Below are 20,009 nucleotides of genomic sequence, written 5' to 3'. Positions count from 1 at the left end.
GGCTTCTGATAAGTTCACCTGCATACACCCCAGCGTCAGTGGGTAGGGCCTGACACATCCCACTCTGATGAGTCTAGTGTCAGACCTAAGACGAAACGCTGGTTGATAGAGCAAACGCCTGAAAAGCCTTACATCTGATCTGTGAAGTGGTATGTTCTGAGCTGTCAGCGGAGAGATGGCATGGAATGGCATTAGTAGACGAATAAGTTTGAGTGGCATTTATAAAAGTAGGAAAGATCACAATATGAAGATAGTATTGATTGATTTCTACCTGGCACATTAACTAACTTAGAAGACAAAATACTGTGTAGTTGATATACTTTGTCCTTGTGGCAGCCTCCTCATGGGGGAAGTTCTATCAATTAAATTAATAAAATAACACCAGGTTTCCTATCACTGACTTTGAAGTCAGGAGCACAAGCTATCATGTAGCAGTTGGTGGGGAGTGACTGAGGTGTGATCCTAACATACAGTGGATACCCTCCTAACTAGTAACTGACATGGTCAGTACTGGATCGTAGGCTGGATAACAAAATGGATGCCGGTAGTTGAACCGATAATATTAAAATTAATTTTCCCACAAATGTATAGTAGGTCACTCCTAAGATGTTTTACTATGTTTCAAACAGTAAGGTCTTATTATGAAATAAGATTGTTTAATTACAGTAATCTACAGTACTACCAATTATTTAAATATGGAAAATTAATATACGAGTGGAGTGGCCGTGGCCATGGAGCCAAGGACTGGATTCAGGAGACAAGTGGGTTTGAATACCACTGTCTGCTGTTCTGAGAATGGTATACTGTGGTTTCCCAGTTTAATTTCCAAACAAATGCCAGGAAAGTTCCAGTTCATAGACCACAGCCGATTCTTACAACCGCCTTACCCAGATTCATTCACCCTCATTCACTGCATCTTCATTAGCTCCTCAGCTGAGGAAGTTATCAGGTGGGGCAGCTGGCCAGAACATTATGCCATAAATTTCAACTCACCTTGTCCCTGACCCTGTATCAGGAATCAGGCCTAAGGGGTAGACGTACAGAATATAAGGTACAATAATTACATAGTCTACGTACCAACATGATTATCTACCATGATACAAAATATCTATTAGATCCAGTTCATTGTCCAACAGTTGTATATTTCACTTCGTGACACAATCCACTCATTAATTTAAAATTAAAATCTATCATTGAACTATTAAAAACTAACTTATAATACCAATAAAATGTAGTTAACACATTCAATTGAATTTACCTAAATCAATGTGTAGGTCTAATTATTTTTTGTCCAGGTTTTTTTAAAGATGTCATGTGTCATTCACATAAATATAACATCTGTAACAGGTGATTCTCTTTGCTGTTCAACAAATTCCTCTGGCAATTGAAGAGCTTTCTTTGCCTCTTCATGACTCATCTTGATAGTGTCCTCTTATTCCTCGTTCTTTTCTCCTTTGACTTATTTTTCCTCTACTTCGTTCAGCAGGCCTTTTAACATTGGTAGGAATGATGTCATCTTCGATATTTCAGCCAATGCTCGTGATAGTAGGCGCAGGGGCTATGGGTAATAGCGCCTGCACAATTACTTAAAGTTATATAAGTAAATATTAAAACTATATTCCGCGTACCCCAGCATTAGTGCCACGGGGCACCACTCGCTAACATCTAAGTGTGGAATGACTGTCGTCGTTTGTTTACTTCTTGCAGGCGAAGTGGTCAGGCGGTGCATAAGGCTGGCCACCTGTCTAGTTAGGAACTTTATTTTTAGATTTGCTTTACCTCAAACTGACACAGACAGGTCCTATGGCGACAATGGAACAGGAAAGGCCTAGGAGTGAGAAGGAAACGACCGTGTCCTTAATTAAGGTACAGCCCCAGCATTTGCCTGGTGTGAAAATGGGAAACCACAAAAAACCATCTTCAGGGTTGCCGACAGTGGGATTTGAACCCACTATCTCCCGGACGCAAGGTCACAGCTGCACGCCCCTAACCGCACAGCCAACTCACCTCGTTAGTTAGGAATTAAGATAAGCACTAATTCTAAGTGGCCAAGTGGTAGAACACTGAATTACACACTTCTTCTTGCTGTACGGACAGTATGCATCGTGGCAATAGCAAAAAAGCCTCTCGAAGGGAGTGTGGCCTCTAAAGTGGCCACTGTTCTCACGACAGAGATTGGCTTAGGCAGCGCATTCTATGTGGGCTATATAGTGAAAAGTTGAATGACACCTCTTTTCTTGCTTTACTGCTCTTATGAGAGAGATTGGTCTAAGGCAATAGCAGTGCATTCTATGTGGGTTAGTGCAGTGCATTCGATGTCCCAAGTCCCCGCTAATAACCGTTCATTGTTGACGAATGAAGTAGCTGCCTGTGGTGGATGTGCTATTAATGTCAGAAGTTGTGCACACGATTATAAGACAAACTTCAATGATTTAGATAAGTTGTAAAGTCACAACCTGCTTACAAGTAAGAGTGTGCGAGATATGTGGCCAGGATGTTAAATTGTTTGTGAATAACAATCGTAATCCTATATACTTTGTGTCGTCATCGAAAGGAAATGTGGTTGATTTGAGAGTGCACAAAAATACTTTCTTTGAACTTGTAAAAAATAAGTTATTTTGCAGTTCTGGGGTGTATTTTACTGAAACCCCTGGGTCCTATTGTGAAGCTTGAGTTGGGCTTAACTGATGAAACTATTGTCGATTGGTCCAACTTTTTTTAATAACATAGATACTGCCACATGTATTTCCAATTCAGTGTTCAAAATCAAGTTTAACAGCTGGTATTTTACCAATTTGATTCTCAGATATGTTTTGGATATGTTATCATAATTACAGTTGGCCACCTGAAATATTTTGAAATGTATAAAACATCATATTACTGTAAATGTATTTCCAAATGGATTTAAGGATATGTTAAATGGTTGATGATGACCCAACTGTCGGGTTGAAACTAGTCCCATGTTTATAAATAGTTTATAAAATAAATTGGTATTGATTTCGTGGAACCAAAACCTTTGGTATAGTGGTGCAGCATCTGTCGGGCAGTTTGCGTAGCCTCATCGAGGGCAATAAGAAAAAATAAGTGGGCCTGATATCATTGTTGAAATAGGGATGAACTGAAACAATACCGACAGACGTCTCACGAGTGGTACCTGGTACGCGCTTGTCGATCATCATTTGTTCCTCTATGTTTTTAATGGAAGTTGCCTAGTTAATTGATGAAGTTAAAGTTTTAATTTATCACAATGGCAGAAAAAAAACAAGAAAACTGTTTTGCCTGACTACTGTACTATTCCAATGTTCCAAAATCGTATTAAAATCAATTCAATCAATCAATCATATTCATACCTTTAATTTACTAAGGAGGAGCCCTTTTGTACAAAGTGGTTGCATGTGCTTCATAGACAGGACCTAACAAATAAAAGTGTCTCTCTTAATATCAAGGTGTCCTCGGAAGCATTTTGTAGTTAAATATTTTGTCATTACTGAAATGAGTGAATGAGATAATTAATTGTAATTAAGAAATAATTTTAAAAATAAATTAGTGACGTTCTGATTAGTTAATATGACCAGGCCATTTCAATCATTTTAGCTGGGCTGAGTAGCTCGGATTGTAGAGCGCCGGCCATCCAAGACCAACTTGGCAGGTTCAATCCTGGCTCACTCCGGTGGTATTTGAAGGTGCTCAAATACGTCATCCTTGTGTTGATTTACTGGCACGTAAAATAACTCCTGCGGGACCAAATTCCGGCACCCCGGCATCTCCGAAAACCCGTAAAAGTAGTAAGTGGGATGTAAAAACAATAACATTCTTCATTATTATTCAATGAGCCTGTGTGCCGGCCTCTCACCGCTGGGTTCTGTGGTTCAAATCCCAGTCACTCCATGTGAGATTTGTGCTGGACAAAGCGGAGGCGGGACAGGTTCATCTCCAGGTACTCCGGTTTTCCCTGTCATCTTTCATTCTAGCATCACCCTCCAATTTCAGTTCAACTGTCAGCCATTAGTCATTGGCCCAGGAGTGTGACAGGCTTCGGCAGCCGGCACAATTCCTATCCTTGCCGCTAGACGGGGTCTTCATTCCATTCCCGACCTGGTCGAATGACTGGTAACAGGCTGAGGATTTTCATTTTCAGTATTATTCAATAATTTTGGTGAAAGACTAAGACTTACGAGAGCGCTGTAGCTTAGTTTTTTTTCATGAAAAACCATTGGATTGGGATCAAGAAAAGGGGGTCTGGGAGTGTAAGCCCAAAAATTAGGGCCACAAAATGGCTGTTAGGCTTCTAGCATTCCATATGGTGATAGCAGCACATTTGAAACGCTGAGGTAATTTACCATGCCGTCTAGTGACAAAGCTAATGGTCTGGATTGGTTAGGTCCAGCTAGTGACAAAACCGTTGGTCTGGATTGGTTGGGTTCGGCTAATGACATAACCATTGACCTGGATTGGTCAGGTCTGGCTTGTGGAAAAACCATCGCTCAGGATTGGTTAGGTTATTGACAAAACTACTGGACTGGGATCAAGCAAAGGAAGTCTGGGCGCTTAAGCCCCCAGGTTAGGGCCACAAAGCAGCTATTAGGCCCCTAGTATTTTGTACAGACAGCAGCACATTCTATATTGGATAGTGGCAAAAAAGGTGACGCTGACACAGCCGTTTGTTACATGACAAAATAATAATTTGTTCTGGGTAGGTAGGATCCCGAAAAGACGTTGCTCGCAGTCATTAAAGAGTGGGTGTTGCCAGGCACAATCATTATTTCCGTTGGTGGAGGGAGTACGACTGCATGGAAAACGAAGGATTCAATCACTCCATTCAATTCATTGATAGCAGCAGGAGTGCCAATGAACAGACCGCCATTACATACGGTACACAAAATATAGAGAACGGGAGGCATTGAAAGCATGGGTCCTACTCCATTCCTAGCTTTGGGAGAAAGGAGAATCACTCTGCCGGCTACTTGGCAGAATTCCTGTTCAGGACCAACTTTCCCACTGACACGAACGTGCGCAAATTTTTGCTCGATTCTCCCCAACATTAAGGTAAGTTCAATAGAAAATTAATGCTGTTCTGTATTGTACACTGTTTTGTCACAGATTACATTTAGTTGTGTTTTTACTGTGCGGGGATTGGTAAAGGAATGAATTTCAATTGACTGCTGGGAATGACGTCATATATGATTGTATCTCAGCCAATGGAAATGCTACAGAGGGTTTGAGCAATGAATAATGGCGTGTGATAAATTATATTTATTATAAAACTTATGCTACACACACACACACTGAATAATTTTTACCATGATTAAAGACTGGATAGTGCCATGCACAATTATTATATCTGATTGTTGGAAGGCGTACGACTGTCTGGGGCACGAGGGATCCATGCATCTTCATGTGAATCACTCAATTCAGGAAACAAGGTTAGAATTCGCCGGCACAGCTATGACGACATACTTACGGGACCTCCTGGGTAGGAGGGGTTTCGGGTGGGGAGAAATTAAAACATACTGAAGAAATTTCGCCTTTACTTTCTATCTCTTCACCTTCATTCAACTCCCGCCAGTACTTCACCGGCGTCCATTTAACCTAATTTATACGTACTTATTCCACTTACATATTCGCATACTATACTAATTTTACTTACCTGTTATAAATTCCTGGCGATAGGCCGTCTTGAACCAGCGATCTTCAACTCCGTAGTCCATTAGCTTATCCACTCAGCAAACATGTTACTTGATAGTTTCATGTGTAAACGATGTATATATAGTACATTACCAGTAAAAGAGATGGCAACGCAAAGTAATTAATATTTATCCCAAAAGATAATTCCGTCTTCTCTCTCTCAACTGTTACCAACTTAACTTCTACGAGTAACAAAAATACATCCAACTCAAACCACGGGTTTCATTACCGGCAGTGTGATTACTGTTTGAAGAGGGAGTACAACCAACAGACGAAAACAAACCAGTCGTGTGTCGTGTCTCCAGCTATGTTATAGTCGCGATTACTGTCTTAAGAGGAAGTAGGCCTACAACTAGACGAAAGCAATCGAGTTGTGTGTCCAGCTCTGTCACAGTCATGATTATTGTTTTATTAGTACAACTAGCCAAAACAATTAAGACACCTGTTCGGTGCTGTATCCATACTAGTAATTATTATTTTAAGAGGGAGTGCACCTGCGTAAACACAAGAAGTCCACCTTCTGTCCACTCCTCTGTCAACTTATGGTGAGTACCCATATATTCATATCCCGCCTCAGTGATTTCAGTATACTCGTATGTAGTGTTGCCTTCCCATTCGTGATGTGATCACCAAAAGTGTACTTCCAACAACAGTTGCTGAATTAGCAAAGCTGTCGCACCTAACCTGTCACTACCAGTGGTTTTCTGTGGATCACAACCTAACCTGTCACTATCAGTGGTTTTCGGTGGATCACCCCGTTCAATTAGCAATGCTGTCGCACCTAACCAAACCTAACCTAACGTGTCACTACCAGTGGTTTTCGGTGGATCACAGCCTAACCTGTCACTATCAGTGGTTTTTGGTGGATCAGTCTGATAACTGTATACAGGAGATAAAAATCCACAATGGAATTAATGCCCGCCTAGCAATTCCATTGTGGAGTTTTATCTCCCGTATGCAGTTGTCACACTGTGCCTCTTATAGGCCCTAATAGGCTTCTGATAAGTTCACCTGCATACACCCCAGCGTCAGTGGGTAGAGTCTGACACATCCCACTCTGATGAGTCTACTGTCAGAGCTAAGACAAAACGCTGGTTAATAGAGCAAATGCCTGAAAAGCCATACATCTGATTTTTTATATGCTCTATTGGTGGAAAAATATCTAATTCCCTCCTTGGGAACTTAGAAATTTAATTCGGAATTGCTAGGCGGGCATTAATTCCATTGTGGAGTTTTATCTCCCGTATGCAGTTATCAGACTGTGCCTCTTATAATGGGCTTCCGATAAGTTCACCTGCATACACCCCAGCGAGCGTCAGTGGGTAGGGTCTGACACATCCCACTCTGTACTGTCAGAGCTAAGACGAAACGCTGGTTAATAGAGCAAATGCCTGAAAAGCCATACATCTAATTTTTGATCTGAAATTAAGAAATACCGTCGTTATTATAGAAATACATAAGGCTTGTTGACATGAGTCCTTTATGTTGTATTCCGCTGCTGGTGCCATCTTTTGTTAATTTCACGAGGTCCAGGGCTAGCACCGAGGAATGGGAGTGCTATGTCTGTGGATTCTCATTATCTTAGTCCATATGACTACAGTGGCCAGTTCAAACAGCAAAATGGAGGCCAACAGCATTCACGATGTTATTTCGTTCTTCAATGAGGCAAAAGGCCATGTTATAGTGATGTGGCTGGAACTCTACGGAAAAGCAACTACAGACGCATTCAACAACTTGGTGCTGCACATTACAGAGAAATATCGCAGATGCCACAAAAATGATTTTTGTTGAAAGAAAAATAGCATGATCCCTGGACCAATAAATATTTTTTATTTTTGTTCGAACGAAAATAGCATGATCCCTGGACCAATAAATCACTAGTCCACAGAATTCTTCTTATGTACATTGGCCATAGCTTTTTTTTTTAATATCTTGCATATCGCGATACAAAGAAGCAAAGAACTTCAGTGAACACAGACATCACACAAGAAATTGTAGAAAGTGTAAGACAAAAGACATACGTGTGTTACTATGAGCGCAGCACCAAAAAAGGTACTTGTAAAGTAGTAAACTAGGTGTACATAATATTCTCCAAAAATAAAATATTTCTTAATTTGCCGCAGATTTTAGACTTCAACTGTGTAAAAGCAATTATTATGTTCCATTTGTGACAAATTTTACAGTGACATTTCGTAGACAGGATTGCGCGACATAACCTATCCAGCCCAATGGTCTTGTCACTAGCTGGATCTAACCACTACAGCCCAATGGTTTCTGTCAGTAGCTGAACCTAACCAATTCAGACCAATGGCTTTTGTCACTAGCCAGACCTAACCAATCCAGACTCAAGGCTGTGACACTAGCCGGACCTAACCAATCCAGACCAATGGTTTTGTCACTAACCAGACCTAACCAATGGCTTTGACACTAGTCAGACCTAAACAACCCAGACCAATAGTGTTGTCACGTGGGATACTAGAGGCCTCGGGGCCACTTCGCGACTCTAACCTGGGGACTTAAGCCCCCAGACCCAGTTTACTTGCGCCCAGCCCAATGGTCTTGTCATTAGCCAGACCTAACCAATCCAGCCCAATGTCTTGTCATGAGCCAGAACTAACCTATCGAGACCAATGGCCTTGTCACTACATATTCTTAGGTTGGCAGCTTTGTGTAGGTGGTTCAGACGTCATTAAACCTGTATCATGTTGTTCACGTAACATCTGTTGCACATCTGAGGCGCGCCATGTCGTTTGTTTAATGTCTGCGACATTGTGCGAGCCGTGCCATACACGGCCCGCATGCGGGAGAATTACCACTACATTAAGGTAGTTTTATAAAAAAATATTGCTGTCTTGTATTCTACATTCTACATATGTTCTAGGCCTATTTACTTGTGCTTTTATTCTGTGTGGGTTGGTAATGGAATCTAATTCTCATCATTGCTGGAAATGAAGTCGCATCCCATTTCGCACTGGCCAACACCAATGCTAGTAGCCATTTGTCTTTAACTTTACAGGACCTTTAGTGCGATACTACCCTCCCAGGTAATATCGAAGATTCAACTGTTAGTACTCACCTTGACGGATTAGATACTCCACCATAGTTGGAAAACATGCCTGTGCAGCTTCATGAAGACATGTTCTCCCATGAATATCACTGACTTCCAAACTGAACTTGGGAGTGTTCCACTCCTCGCAAAGAAGTCTGCAAATGAAATAAAGATGGAAGTCAAATACAATGAAAACCAAAGATGATCTATACAAAGTTGGGCCTAAGATAACCTAGTCTACCAAATTCAGTAACAAATAGGTTACAAGTAATAAAATAATATACCCGAGGATTTAATGAAAAAATTAAAATGCCCCCAACCAGTGACAGACCATACCACCTTTATGTCCTAAACAACAACTAAGTTAGCAAAACAGCGTAATATTAGGGCTTATACACAGAGATCGACAGCAATTGAACATATAAGCAACGCACCTCATTATTTCGAAGTGCCCAGCTCTTGCACAAGCATGCAACGGAGTTCGGCCGGATTTCTTCTGGATACAGTTCATCCAATACCGACCTTCTTCTTTTAGACAGCGCAATACGTCATTTAACAACAATGGATTGTTGTTAAGGATAGCTACAAATATGTCTTTTTCCGGGATACCACACAACTTCTCGTACGGATCTTCATCCAACAGGTCCATATTTACGGCGAGGCAAGATAACGTAGATATTACCTTAATCTATTTTGCAAAATCGCACATTCAACGGCTAAACTCAAAGAGCCCGCACTGCCTCCCGATGCCCACCAGCAACGAGAACGAACATCTTCTTCTTCTCCTCGGTATTTTCTTGGGCGCTGCTAAAAAGCCATTACCCAGTCGCAACACTTATTTATCACAAATCTTCAAGAGAAACAGACTGAGTTTTAATTATGACGGATAGAGTTGATCAACACTTGTAAAAACACTCAAGAAACACTAGGGTTACAGGTCGAGAACGTGACGTCTTCATAGGTTACAACAAAGAGATTGAGTTACAGTTATGTACAGAAGGATGCGAGTTAATAAGCTCATAAGATTCACTAGTCAAAAGAAGTTAGAGTTTAATGTTACAATTATCCAAAAATTCTTGAATAGCAAGAACAAGTGAAGTTGTAGGCAAACACAATAGAGACAATACGCGACACATACGGATTTCGCCTTGCTAAAATGGGAGACAATTCAACGGTGGCGCTCCTAGTGACTTGACCTAAAACAATCGCGCTAAATTCAAATATCAATGGAAATGTATATACGGAAATTGAGAAATAAATTACGTCCAGAAAATAAGTATTATTGAGATGTTAACTTCGAAGTTGCTAAAGCAATTATGGATAAATGAATGAAGAATTATTTAAAAGGTTATTATTCAAAGAGTGAAATTAAACATATAAACGAGATGTGAAATGGACTGCTGTGAAATGGCTTGATATTTCATTTATGCATTACTTTTTTAGCTTTAGCATTCCTGCCTGAACTCTTACGGTTGGATTTGCCTTTTTTCTCATTTAAAAACATTGTATCATCACATTAAGACACTTGTCAATAAAAAATATACACATATGGTGCAATGAAGTAACATTTAATAGCTGGACAATTTTCATCTTATCATGAAGCCTACTAAAAGAAAGAAAATCTATAAAATCCCGGCTTTAATCTGAGGAGAGGGATAAAAAAAAGAAAAGTATGAAAATATTGTCGATAGTGATGAATATTTATGTACAATTAGAGTAAAAATGTAACATAACCCTTGGCTATATAGTCGAGGATTTTTAAAGTCGCTGGCCTGGAAATGATCTGAATAGATCTTATAATTCTTATATAAGCGTAACGTCTCTTCTTTCTCGTATACCTTATCCAAATCACTTCTGCGACATTTCAAAACCCACAGATCACACCTTCAACAACACATCGGTATTGAAGGTTAACTGCTGCACTATACAATAAAATATGCGTATTATATTTTAAGCCAGTTAAAATATGGGTCGAGCAGATCAGAAGATTATGAAACACTGGAAGAATATATATATGCAAACACAATATTATTTACATTTTCTTGTCACGACGGAACCTGAAGAACGACCGCGCATTCTTCTCTACTTCATAGTTACTGCAGCCAAACCCAGTACATACCTTTCCCCTCATGTTGAGAGGAGATATCAAGGAATGACACACGCTACTATTTAATTATGTCAACTCACTGAAAACGCATAAATAACACCAAAAACATCACACAAAAATGCACGTGATCTTATGAGAGAATCAGTAGTTTTCAGGTCTACTCGCTAGAGAGAGCTCCAATAGCTGTCCCTCGATATCTCGCTCAGTGTCGCGTATTGTCTCTACTATCTCTACTGTATTTGGCGTAGGCTGTTGAACGAGGGGAGTGGCTGTTGTGGGTACTTGTATGTTTCGCGAGCGTGAAGTGTGGAAAAAGCGTTTTCTATGTAGGGCGAAATGGGAACATTGAAAGAATATGTGATTAATGTCGGCCATACTATTATTACATGAACACATGGGTGAATCCACTAACTTTAATTTGAATTTATAAGCCGGAGTCAGAGCGTGATTAAAGCGTAATCGGATAAGTGTTGTAATATGTCTGCGTGAATATTTTGTGGTTGAAAACCAAGGGTGACTAGCAATACTTGGTTGCAGCTGATAGTAATATTTTCCTTTGAGTTTCGCCGATTGTGTCAAATTGTGCTGCCAATTTTGTTGAACAGCAAGGTTAATAATAGGCGTGAAATCTGTGTAGGGAAGGGCTATGGAAGCATTGATTCCGGTTCCGCATGCAGCCATTTTATCAGCCTGATCATTACCTGCGTTGTTCGAATGATCTTTTATCCATGTTAGAGTTATATCAGCACCATTTTCATCGAGTTAAAATAAAAGGCGTCGAATATTGCAGATATACCAATTTGTATAGGACTTGTGTGGCATTAAACCTTGAAGTACACTTAAGGAGTCGGTAAAAATGATCGCTTTGGAGATATGATTATTTTTTATGTATATCAAAGCTTGTCGTATAGCGAAAGCCTCGGCAGTAAAGATTGAGGCATAGTTTGGAAGTGGGCATTGCTCACGGACGTGTAACTGCGGAATGTAATATGCGGCTCCCGTGCCTACATTTTGTTTGGATCCGTCTGTATATATTATGAGAGTAGGATTTAGATCGTTTGTTGCCATTTTAAGTGTTAGTTGAGGTACTTCAGAAAGTTGCATTGTGCTGCTATTAAAGGAAATGTGCTGAGGCACTACAATATTTAGTTTGTAGTGCATAATATTGTATGGCATTGCATTGAATGGAAGCGAAATATTTTGTTGAATGCCAGTATGATATTGTCGCATCAAGTTGAATGCTCTAACAAAGCTGGAGTTCGTGATTGCTGTTGAGAACGTTGACGATATTTCTCCATTAATTGTAGTTTGGGTAGAATAGGATGTCTAGCTAGCGCCATTCGGGACAATAAAAATGTAGAAGCTAAATACAAACGGCGATAGTGGAGAGGCATGTCACATGTTTCAACAAGTAACGCATTAGTTGGGGTAGAGGATAAAGCACCTATACATAATCGGAATGCTCGATGTTGAATCACGTTGAGCTTGTGAATAAGAGTGGAGGATGCGATATCAAAATAAAAGGATCCATAATCTAAAAGCGAGCGTATTGTATGCCGATAAAGTAATAAAGCCGTTACGGGATCAGCACCCCAGTTTCGTCGAATTGTTAACTTCAATATATTGGTAATTTTTTGAGTCTTTTTCGAAAGGTATTCAAAATGGGGTTTCCAGGACAGTTTATTATCTAAAAATATACCAAGATACTTGTGCACCCGGACGATCGGAATTGTAATATTTGCAATTCAGAAAGAGTCTGTATTATACTTGCGTTTATGCGTGAAAATCATGGCCACATTTTTACTAGAGGAAAGTTCCAAACCATGCTCGTTTAGCCATGCTTTAGCAGCAGTTAATGCTCGAGTGATATGAGTTCTGCAGACTTCCAGACTTTCATGAGAAGAATAAATGGCCATATCATCCGCATAAAGTAATATTCTTGCATCGCGAAGTACGACACATTATAAATCCTGTAAGTATAGAGCAAATAATAGGCCACTTAAAATGTCGCCCTGAGGCAATCCATTACACGCGTATCGTACATTAGACGTAGAGGTTTGGCATGTGATTTCCATTCGCCAAAAATATAAAAGATGTTGGAGTATTTTAATAAAATTAGCATGGAAGTGTAAGTTATGAAGTTTCGACAGTAACATGTGTATGGGCACGTTGTCATAGGCAGCTTTGATATCAAGGAAAGCAGCAATTGTTCCATGTTTGCGTTGTTTTACTAGTAGCAAATCCGTTAATAATATATTAATTGGATCCGCTGTGCTTCTCCCTTTTATAAAGGCATATTGATAGACCGGTAAAAAATTGTGATAAGCTAGATACCATAAAAGCCTTTCCAAAAGAATACTGAGGAAGACCTTCCTTAAACATGATCCTAAAACGATTCCTCTATATTCGATGAGATTGGTAGTCGAGAGTTTTGGTTTCGGTAGGGGCACAAGCGTAAATGTATTCCATGCAGAAGGAGGAGCATCTGAGTTTAGTATTTTATTGTAATACGCTACGATTATTGCATGTGCATGATAAGGAATATGGGAGGGCATTTTATAGGTAATATAGTCCGGTCCAGGAGCAGAAGTAGGTTTCTTTTGGAGGATGTTAAAAAATTCTGGGTAAGATATAGGTTGGGAGAGTGCGAGAAATTTATCTGAAAGAGGCATTGTAGTATACTGCTGAAATTCTTGAACAACGAAATCCGGAGTTAGTGTGTCGTAAAATTGGGAGATGCTTTCGAAGTGTGGTTGGTCGAGTTTATTGCAACCCGTAGTAGCTAGTTTTTTATAGCAGCCCAAATATCCTTAATACAGGTGTTTCTATGGAGGGAGTTAATAAAACATTTCCAAGATTCTCTTCGTCTTTCGTTGAATACTTGTCTCAGGTGGGCAGTGTACTTTTTATATTGCAAATAATTAGCTGGTGTGAAATTTTGATTTAAATTTCTAAGCAGGCTGCGTCTGCGTTTCACCATAGCAGCGCATTGCTTATTCCACCAGTAAATATTAAGTCGTCTAGTAGTATTGTTATATTTACGATAATGAAAAGGGTGATATATATCTAGGTAGTTTTGAATATGTTGATATAAGGAAGTATAGACAGAAGCTGTTTGTGAGGCAAATTTAATGCGATTTGAAATATAATCATGAAAGAGGCCAAAATCAACATCTTGCAGATTCCGAGTTCTACGCTGAGGTTTTAAAACTATGTTCTGCGAACGAAGTTGTGTAATAATGTCAATAATGATAGGAAAGTGATCACTTAGGTGAGTGTCTTTGTGCGTGTACCACATTGATTTATGGACGATATTTTCGGAACAAATTGATAGATCGACTGTACTATTAGGGTGCCCGGGTGGAGATAGCCGCGTAGGGGAGCCATCATTTAAAATAAACATATGGTTATTTAAGACTGTATTAAGAATATGACGCCCTTTGTTGTGATATCGACACATCCCCAGTCAGTGTGATGTCCGTTTAGATCACCTACTATTAGTAAACTGTCTCGGGCTGAAAACTGTGAAAAATAGTGATGCCATTGAAAGGCGTTGCCTTGTATGGAAGGCGGGCAGTAGAGGTTCACGATAAGGAAATGTTGTACTCTCACAGCCAAGGAGTATGTGGTACGAATCGTGTAAGGTAGCAAGACGTTAGTATATGGTATTTGCGACGCAATTGAAGTGAGTACCCCACCGTAGCCACAATCATCGAGTCGTTCAACATTATAAACCTGGACTGAAAAGGTGGAGTCAGGTTTTAACCATGACTCTTGTAATGTAATAATATGGGGATGATATTCTTGGATGAGAAGTATTAATTCATGCTTTTTGGGAGTAATACTTCTACTGTTCCATTGCAGTATGCGCATCCTCCTCTACTAAAAACTGACTAACCTTGTTAAAGAGGATTTTTAATAAATGGGCCCATTGGGGCTGTTCACCCAGGACGTCTGCTAATCGCTTGAAGTCTTGCAGTATTTCTCCTTGAACATTATTTGTTAATCGCGGGAGTATAGGTCGATCAGATGAAGTCTGAGGACCTTCTGACGGGGAAGCCGTGCTAGTTGACTGTTCCACTTGCACCTTTGGCGGTTGAGTCTGTGAAATAGATACCCATGGAGCATGGTCCAAAATAGGATTGCGTAAGATCGCGTGATAGCCTGCTCTATCAAAGCCTGGCAGGGGAGGTGATCGAAGTGGTCTTTGAATTACTTCAGTGAATTTCCTTTTACGAGGAGTCTGACGTGGAGACGTCGAATTGCTTGTACTAAGCTGTGGAAATAGATGTGGGACACTAAGAGGGGAAAATCCTGTCGGATGGAGTTTTTCTTGTGCTTCCTGGAAGGAAATATTGCCCACACACATCATGCGGCTGATTGCGATTTGTTGCTGATGAACTTCACATCGATCGGATCCTACACCGTGATTTAGCCCACAATATAGGCATTTACGTATTACATCAGAACATGTGTGAGTTTCATGATTCTTAGAGCAATTACCGTATCTCGGGTATTTTGTTCTGCAGTTTTTGGCTGTATGCCCATATCGTTGACAATTCCCGCAGATAATAGGGCGAAAAATAAACGCCTGAACCTCTAGTATTACATGAAAAATAGTAACAAATTCGGGTAAAGCTTGGCATTTGAAGGTTAATTTTATCGTTCCCGTAGGAACAAAGTTAGTTTCTCCATCACCTGTCACACTTCGGTTGAGCCGTTGGGCTTTAACTATAGGAACGGGGGATTCAATGTACTGGACATTGTCCTCCTCAGTTAATTTCTTATCAACTCTCCGAATTAATCCAATGCGATACAAGTTGGATTCCGGAATGAAAGCTTTAAGTTTATGAGAGCTCAAAATGGGGTGTTTGAGATAAAGGTTGGCATTGTTAGCTGAGTCAAATAGAATTTGAATATGCTTTGCACCATTCGGTTTGATAGATTTCATACCGACAATTTTACTATCGTGGAAGAGCCGACCAAGCGCCATGGGATGAATATTTCCAGTGTTTTTCTCATCAGCTGACTCAACATAGATTACGTACGGACCGCGGTGTCCTGAATAGTAGTAAATCGGATTAGTTAGAACAATCTCATCAGAGTGTGTATTGGATAAAGAGTTTTCACCACCGGTAGCAGGAGTGATGACACTATTAGTGGTTGACCACACTGTTTCTTCATGATCAATATCACTAGAAATGTCCATGTCCGGTGAACGGTTAGTACCGCCACCCCCACTATCGAAGAGAGCCATACATATACTGTAACGCTTGCACTATAGAATACTGCACTTGTCGCACACGAACCAAGTAGGAAAGTAGAACCGCACACTACCACTGTTCGAAGCGAACAGAGATAAGATGCTAACTAAGCACTTAAAAGACCCTGTAGGGGTGTCATTTCTATGAACGTAGTGAACGAACAAATAAATGTAGTATAATTACAACTGTATGTGAGTGGCATCAAGAAAATGATTAATAAGAGTGATTATATGTGGTGATGGTTCAAACACCAATACTGAAACACGTGTTGGCAGAGGTTCGTGGAGACTTATTAATTTCTGAATTAGTAATCGTTGTTGTAAGGCATTTTGTGGACACTGGAAAAACAGGTGATCACTATATCCAGTTCTGTGGCCACAAGTACAAGATGGATGATTAGAAATATGAAACCGATATTTGTAGGCTGGGGTTAAGGAGTGATTAAAACGTAATCGTATGATATTGATAATGTGCCGACGCGTGTACTTACCTGTGAAAAACCATGGTTGTATCGGGATATTGGGCTGTAATTGATAATAGTATTTTCCGTTCTTACCTGCAGGAAGTCGCCATAATGTGTGCCAAGCTTGATTAGCGTCTTGCTTAATGCGAGAAAAGAAATCAGAAATCGGAATTTTGATTTGTAGTGGGTTTGAGGTATCATGACTTGCCTCCTTGGCTGCAGAATCGGCTTGATCATTACCAAAATTATTAGTATGCCAACGTCATATAGACGCCTGACTTCTCAAGTTGATAAAGCAAGTATTTAACCTCGCATAAGTACATATTGTGGGATTGTGAAAAGGACTGTAGAGCCTGGAGAACAGTTTGAGAATAGGTAAAGATATTTATCTTCCGGAAACGAAGACGTTGGACATATAATAATGCTTGATAGATCGCATATAGTTCTGCTGTGAATATAGTTATAATATTCGGTAGAGGATATTTAAAACTTATGTGTGCTTGAGAGTCAGAGAAAGCTGCTCCTACTCCAATAGGGGATTTTGCCCCATCGGTAAATATATTATAATCTTGTGGGTTTAATGATCCTTCAAATTTTTTGTGAATGAGCTTAGTAGATTCTGTCCCACGGGAAGACTGGGCTGATGGGAAGGAAGAAGGTATAATTAGTGACGGTTTGAAAGTGAGAATATCATAATTGTATGAATACATAAGTTAGCGAGGTGTTCTTAGGGTCGAGTCTTGAATATTCTGCATGTCAACATATGCCATATATATCGCTGGGTATCGTCTATTTGTTGGGGGACGCTGCTCGTAATATTCATACAATAATTTCAATTTAGGAATTATAATGGAATTTGATCGAGCTATATGTTTGAGAATAATTTTTTTGCTAGTTTTAACCTACGTATGTGAAGGGGTGGTTGGGTGGCTTCAACTAACAGAGCATTAGTAGGTGTAGTCATGAGAGCACCAATACTTATGCGTAAGGCGGAATGTTGTATTCTATCTAATTTTAAGAGAGTTTGTTTAGGTGATAAGTCAATTATATGCGCATTGTATCCAATGTAGATCGAATTGTAGCTCGATACAACTGTAAAGCTGAGGAAGGGTCAGCTCCCCAATTACACCTAGTTACTGTTTTCAGGATGTTAAGATAACCTTCTGACTTCCGATATAACCGCTGAAGCTGAAAATTCCAATTTAGATTTTGATCCAGACAAATACCTAAATACGAGTGTTGGGGGGCAAAGGGGATACTATAGCCATCAAAATTGAAAGGACTTTTATCAAACACGCGCTTGGTAGTGAAAACCATTGCTGCACACTTAGGAAGTGAAAGGTGGAGACCATGGGAAGTTAGCCACTGAAAAACGAGACACATGACTTGCGATATTGTTTTCCTACAGTCGTCAATGTTAGTATGAGAAAAATAAATTACATAGTCATCGGCAAAAGCTAATATACGTGTGTAAGGGGTTACAATAGATTCTAGTTCTTTCATATATAAAGCGAATAATATTCCACTCAATACGGACCCCTGTGGTAAGCCATGTGATGTTTGACGACTGTCGATTTGGTATTGAGAAGATTTTAGTGTTATTTGTACGGTTTGTGAATAATTGGTGCAAAATATATAAAATTAAAGGGAAATCCATGACTAGATAATTTTGCCCATAAAATATGCAGTAAAACTGAATCGTAAGCGCCTTTGATGTCCAAGAAAATAGCGATAGTAGTTTGCTTCCTCCATCTAGCTAATAAGATATCAAGGATCAATATTATGATAGGATATTGTGAACTGCGTCCTCGCATAAAGTCAAATTGATACTTAGGGAACATGTTATACTCCAACGTCCACACGAGTCTTCGAAGTAAAATTTTGCAAAATGTTTTGCGGATACATGAACCTAAAACTATTCCACGAAAATTTTCTGGAACGTTTGGACGTTTATAGGGTTTTAATATTGGAGTTATAAAAAAGTATTCCATTGCGTTGGCACTTGAACGGAATGGAGGATATCATTATAATACTGCATTAATAAAACCGTAATGGCATCCGGTCCTGGTGATGAACTATTTACATAGGATATTACTGTTTGAAGTTCATTATAGGTTATTGGTTGTAGCAATGTAGGAAATCGACGAGGATCATGAGCTGACGAGGATATAAATGGGGGTATTGCCGAGGCCGGAGTGATCGACTGTAGAAATTCTTCTAATACCGTGCGAGGAAAAGAATATTGGGTTTGATATTGGAACGTCCATGTAATCATACGAATTGCGTTCCATAATTGTGCAGAAGGTAGGTGAGGGGATAAGAGGAGAGAAATGTTTGCCATGCCTTACGTTTCTTGGAATTAAAAATTAGTTTCGTTTTCGCGATATGCTTACGTAGTTGCAGATAATTATATTGAGTCATGGACTTACGATATACTTTGAATAACAGTTTGCGCCGAGATATAAGTTCGTGGCAGTCTTTATCCCACCATTTGATTGCGGTAACTGGGGGAGGTCTAAATGTCTTGATGGGTCTGCAAGGGTGTAAGGTATTTAAATAGTGGGTCAAATAGGCAAATAAGGACGGAAAAGTTATGTTGTTACCAAGCTCACGTTGCAGAACTTGAGTAACGTATTCATGATAAGCTTTGGGATTAAAATTTTTATATGAGCGGACTGTTTGCAATGATAATGATGTCGGGACACATTTACTAAGACCATACGTGATGATGATAGGGAAATGATCACTAGTGTGAGTATCTGCCAAAGTATGCCATGTGGTAACTGGAACCATGTTCGTACGGCAAAGTGTTAGATCGACCGCACTGGGTGGGGAACCGGGAGGTGAAATACGAGTTGGAGAGCCGTCATTTAGAATTAAAAAATCGTGTCTATTGGACATTAATAATAAATTTAACCCCTTTTGCTGTATCTGTTGAACTTCCCCATTCGATTGATGACAATTGAAGTCGCCTACAACGAAGATGTGTTAAAATTGCTCAAATTGAGCAAAAAATTGCGCCCATTGTCCTTGGGTAATATATATATTTGCGAAGGACAATATATGTTTAGAAAACAAATATTATTATAAATAAGTCCTACTGCATAAGTGTGTGGTATAGAATATTGAATAGATAACGTTGTATAACTTAAATAATTCTGAATGCACGTGGCTACCCCGTCATAACCGTCACCATCGTGTCTTATTATCTGATAGCCAAATAATCGAAACCGAGTGTGAGGTTTAAACCACGTTTCTTGTAAAAATTTGAGATTAGCCTGAGTCTCGTGTATTAGTAATTGTAATTCATGTCGCTTGGAAATGAGACTTCTACTGTTCCATTGAAGTAGTCTGATCATGAACTGATAGTCATGATATGATCCCTTAATTTATAAAGTACATTACTAAATTGGGGTTCGTGAACCAAGTGTTGTATTAACA

The 20,009-nt window shown here is 39.6% G+C and overlaps 1 protein-coding gene across 1 annotated transcript in view; it reads right to left on the bottom strand.

The window, feature by feature from the left end:
* Positions 1-9,560, bottom strand: part of LOC136864963 (ankyrin repeat domain-containing protein 16) — a 59,568-nt gene extending 50,008 nt beyond the window's left edge. The window contains exons 1-2 of the mRNA XM_067142371.2: positions 9,169-9,560; positions 8,762-8,889 (exon numbers count right to left, since the gene is read on the bottom strand). Coding sequence (XP_066998472.2) covers positions 8,762-8,889; positions 9,169-9,383 — 343 coding nt within the window. The 5' untranslated portion in view covers positions 9,384-9,560. The remainder of the gene's footprint in view (positions 1-8,761; positions 8,890-9,168) is intronic.
* Between the last annotated feature and the right edge of the window lie 10,449 nt (positions 9,561-20,009).

Source organism: Anabrus simplex, chromosome 2 (assembly GCF_040414725.1).
Source record: "Anabrus simplex isolate iqAnaSimp1 chromosome 2, ASM4041472v1, whole genome shotgun sequence".
NCBI classification, from domain to species: domain Eukaryota; kingdom Metazoa; phylum Arthropoda; class Insecta; order Orthoptera; family Tettigoniidae; genus Anabrus; species Anabrus simplex.
This window is presented reverse-complemented; position numbering and strand designations above follow the sequence as displayed.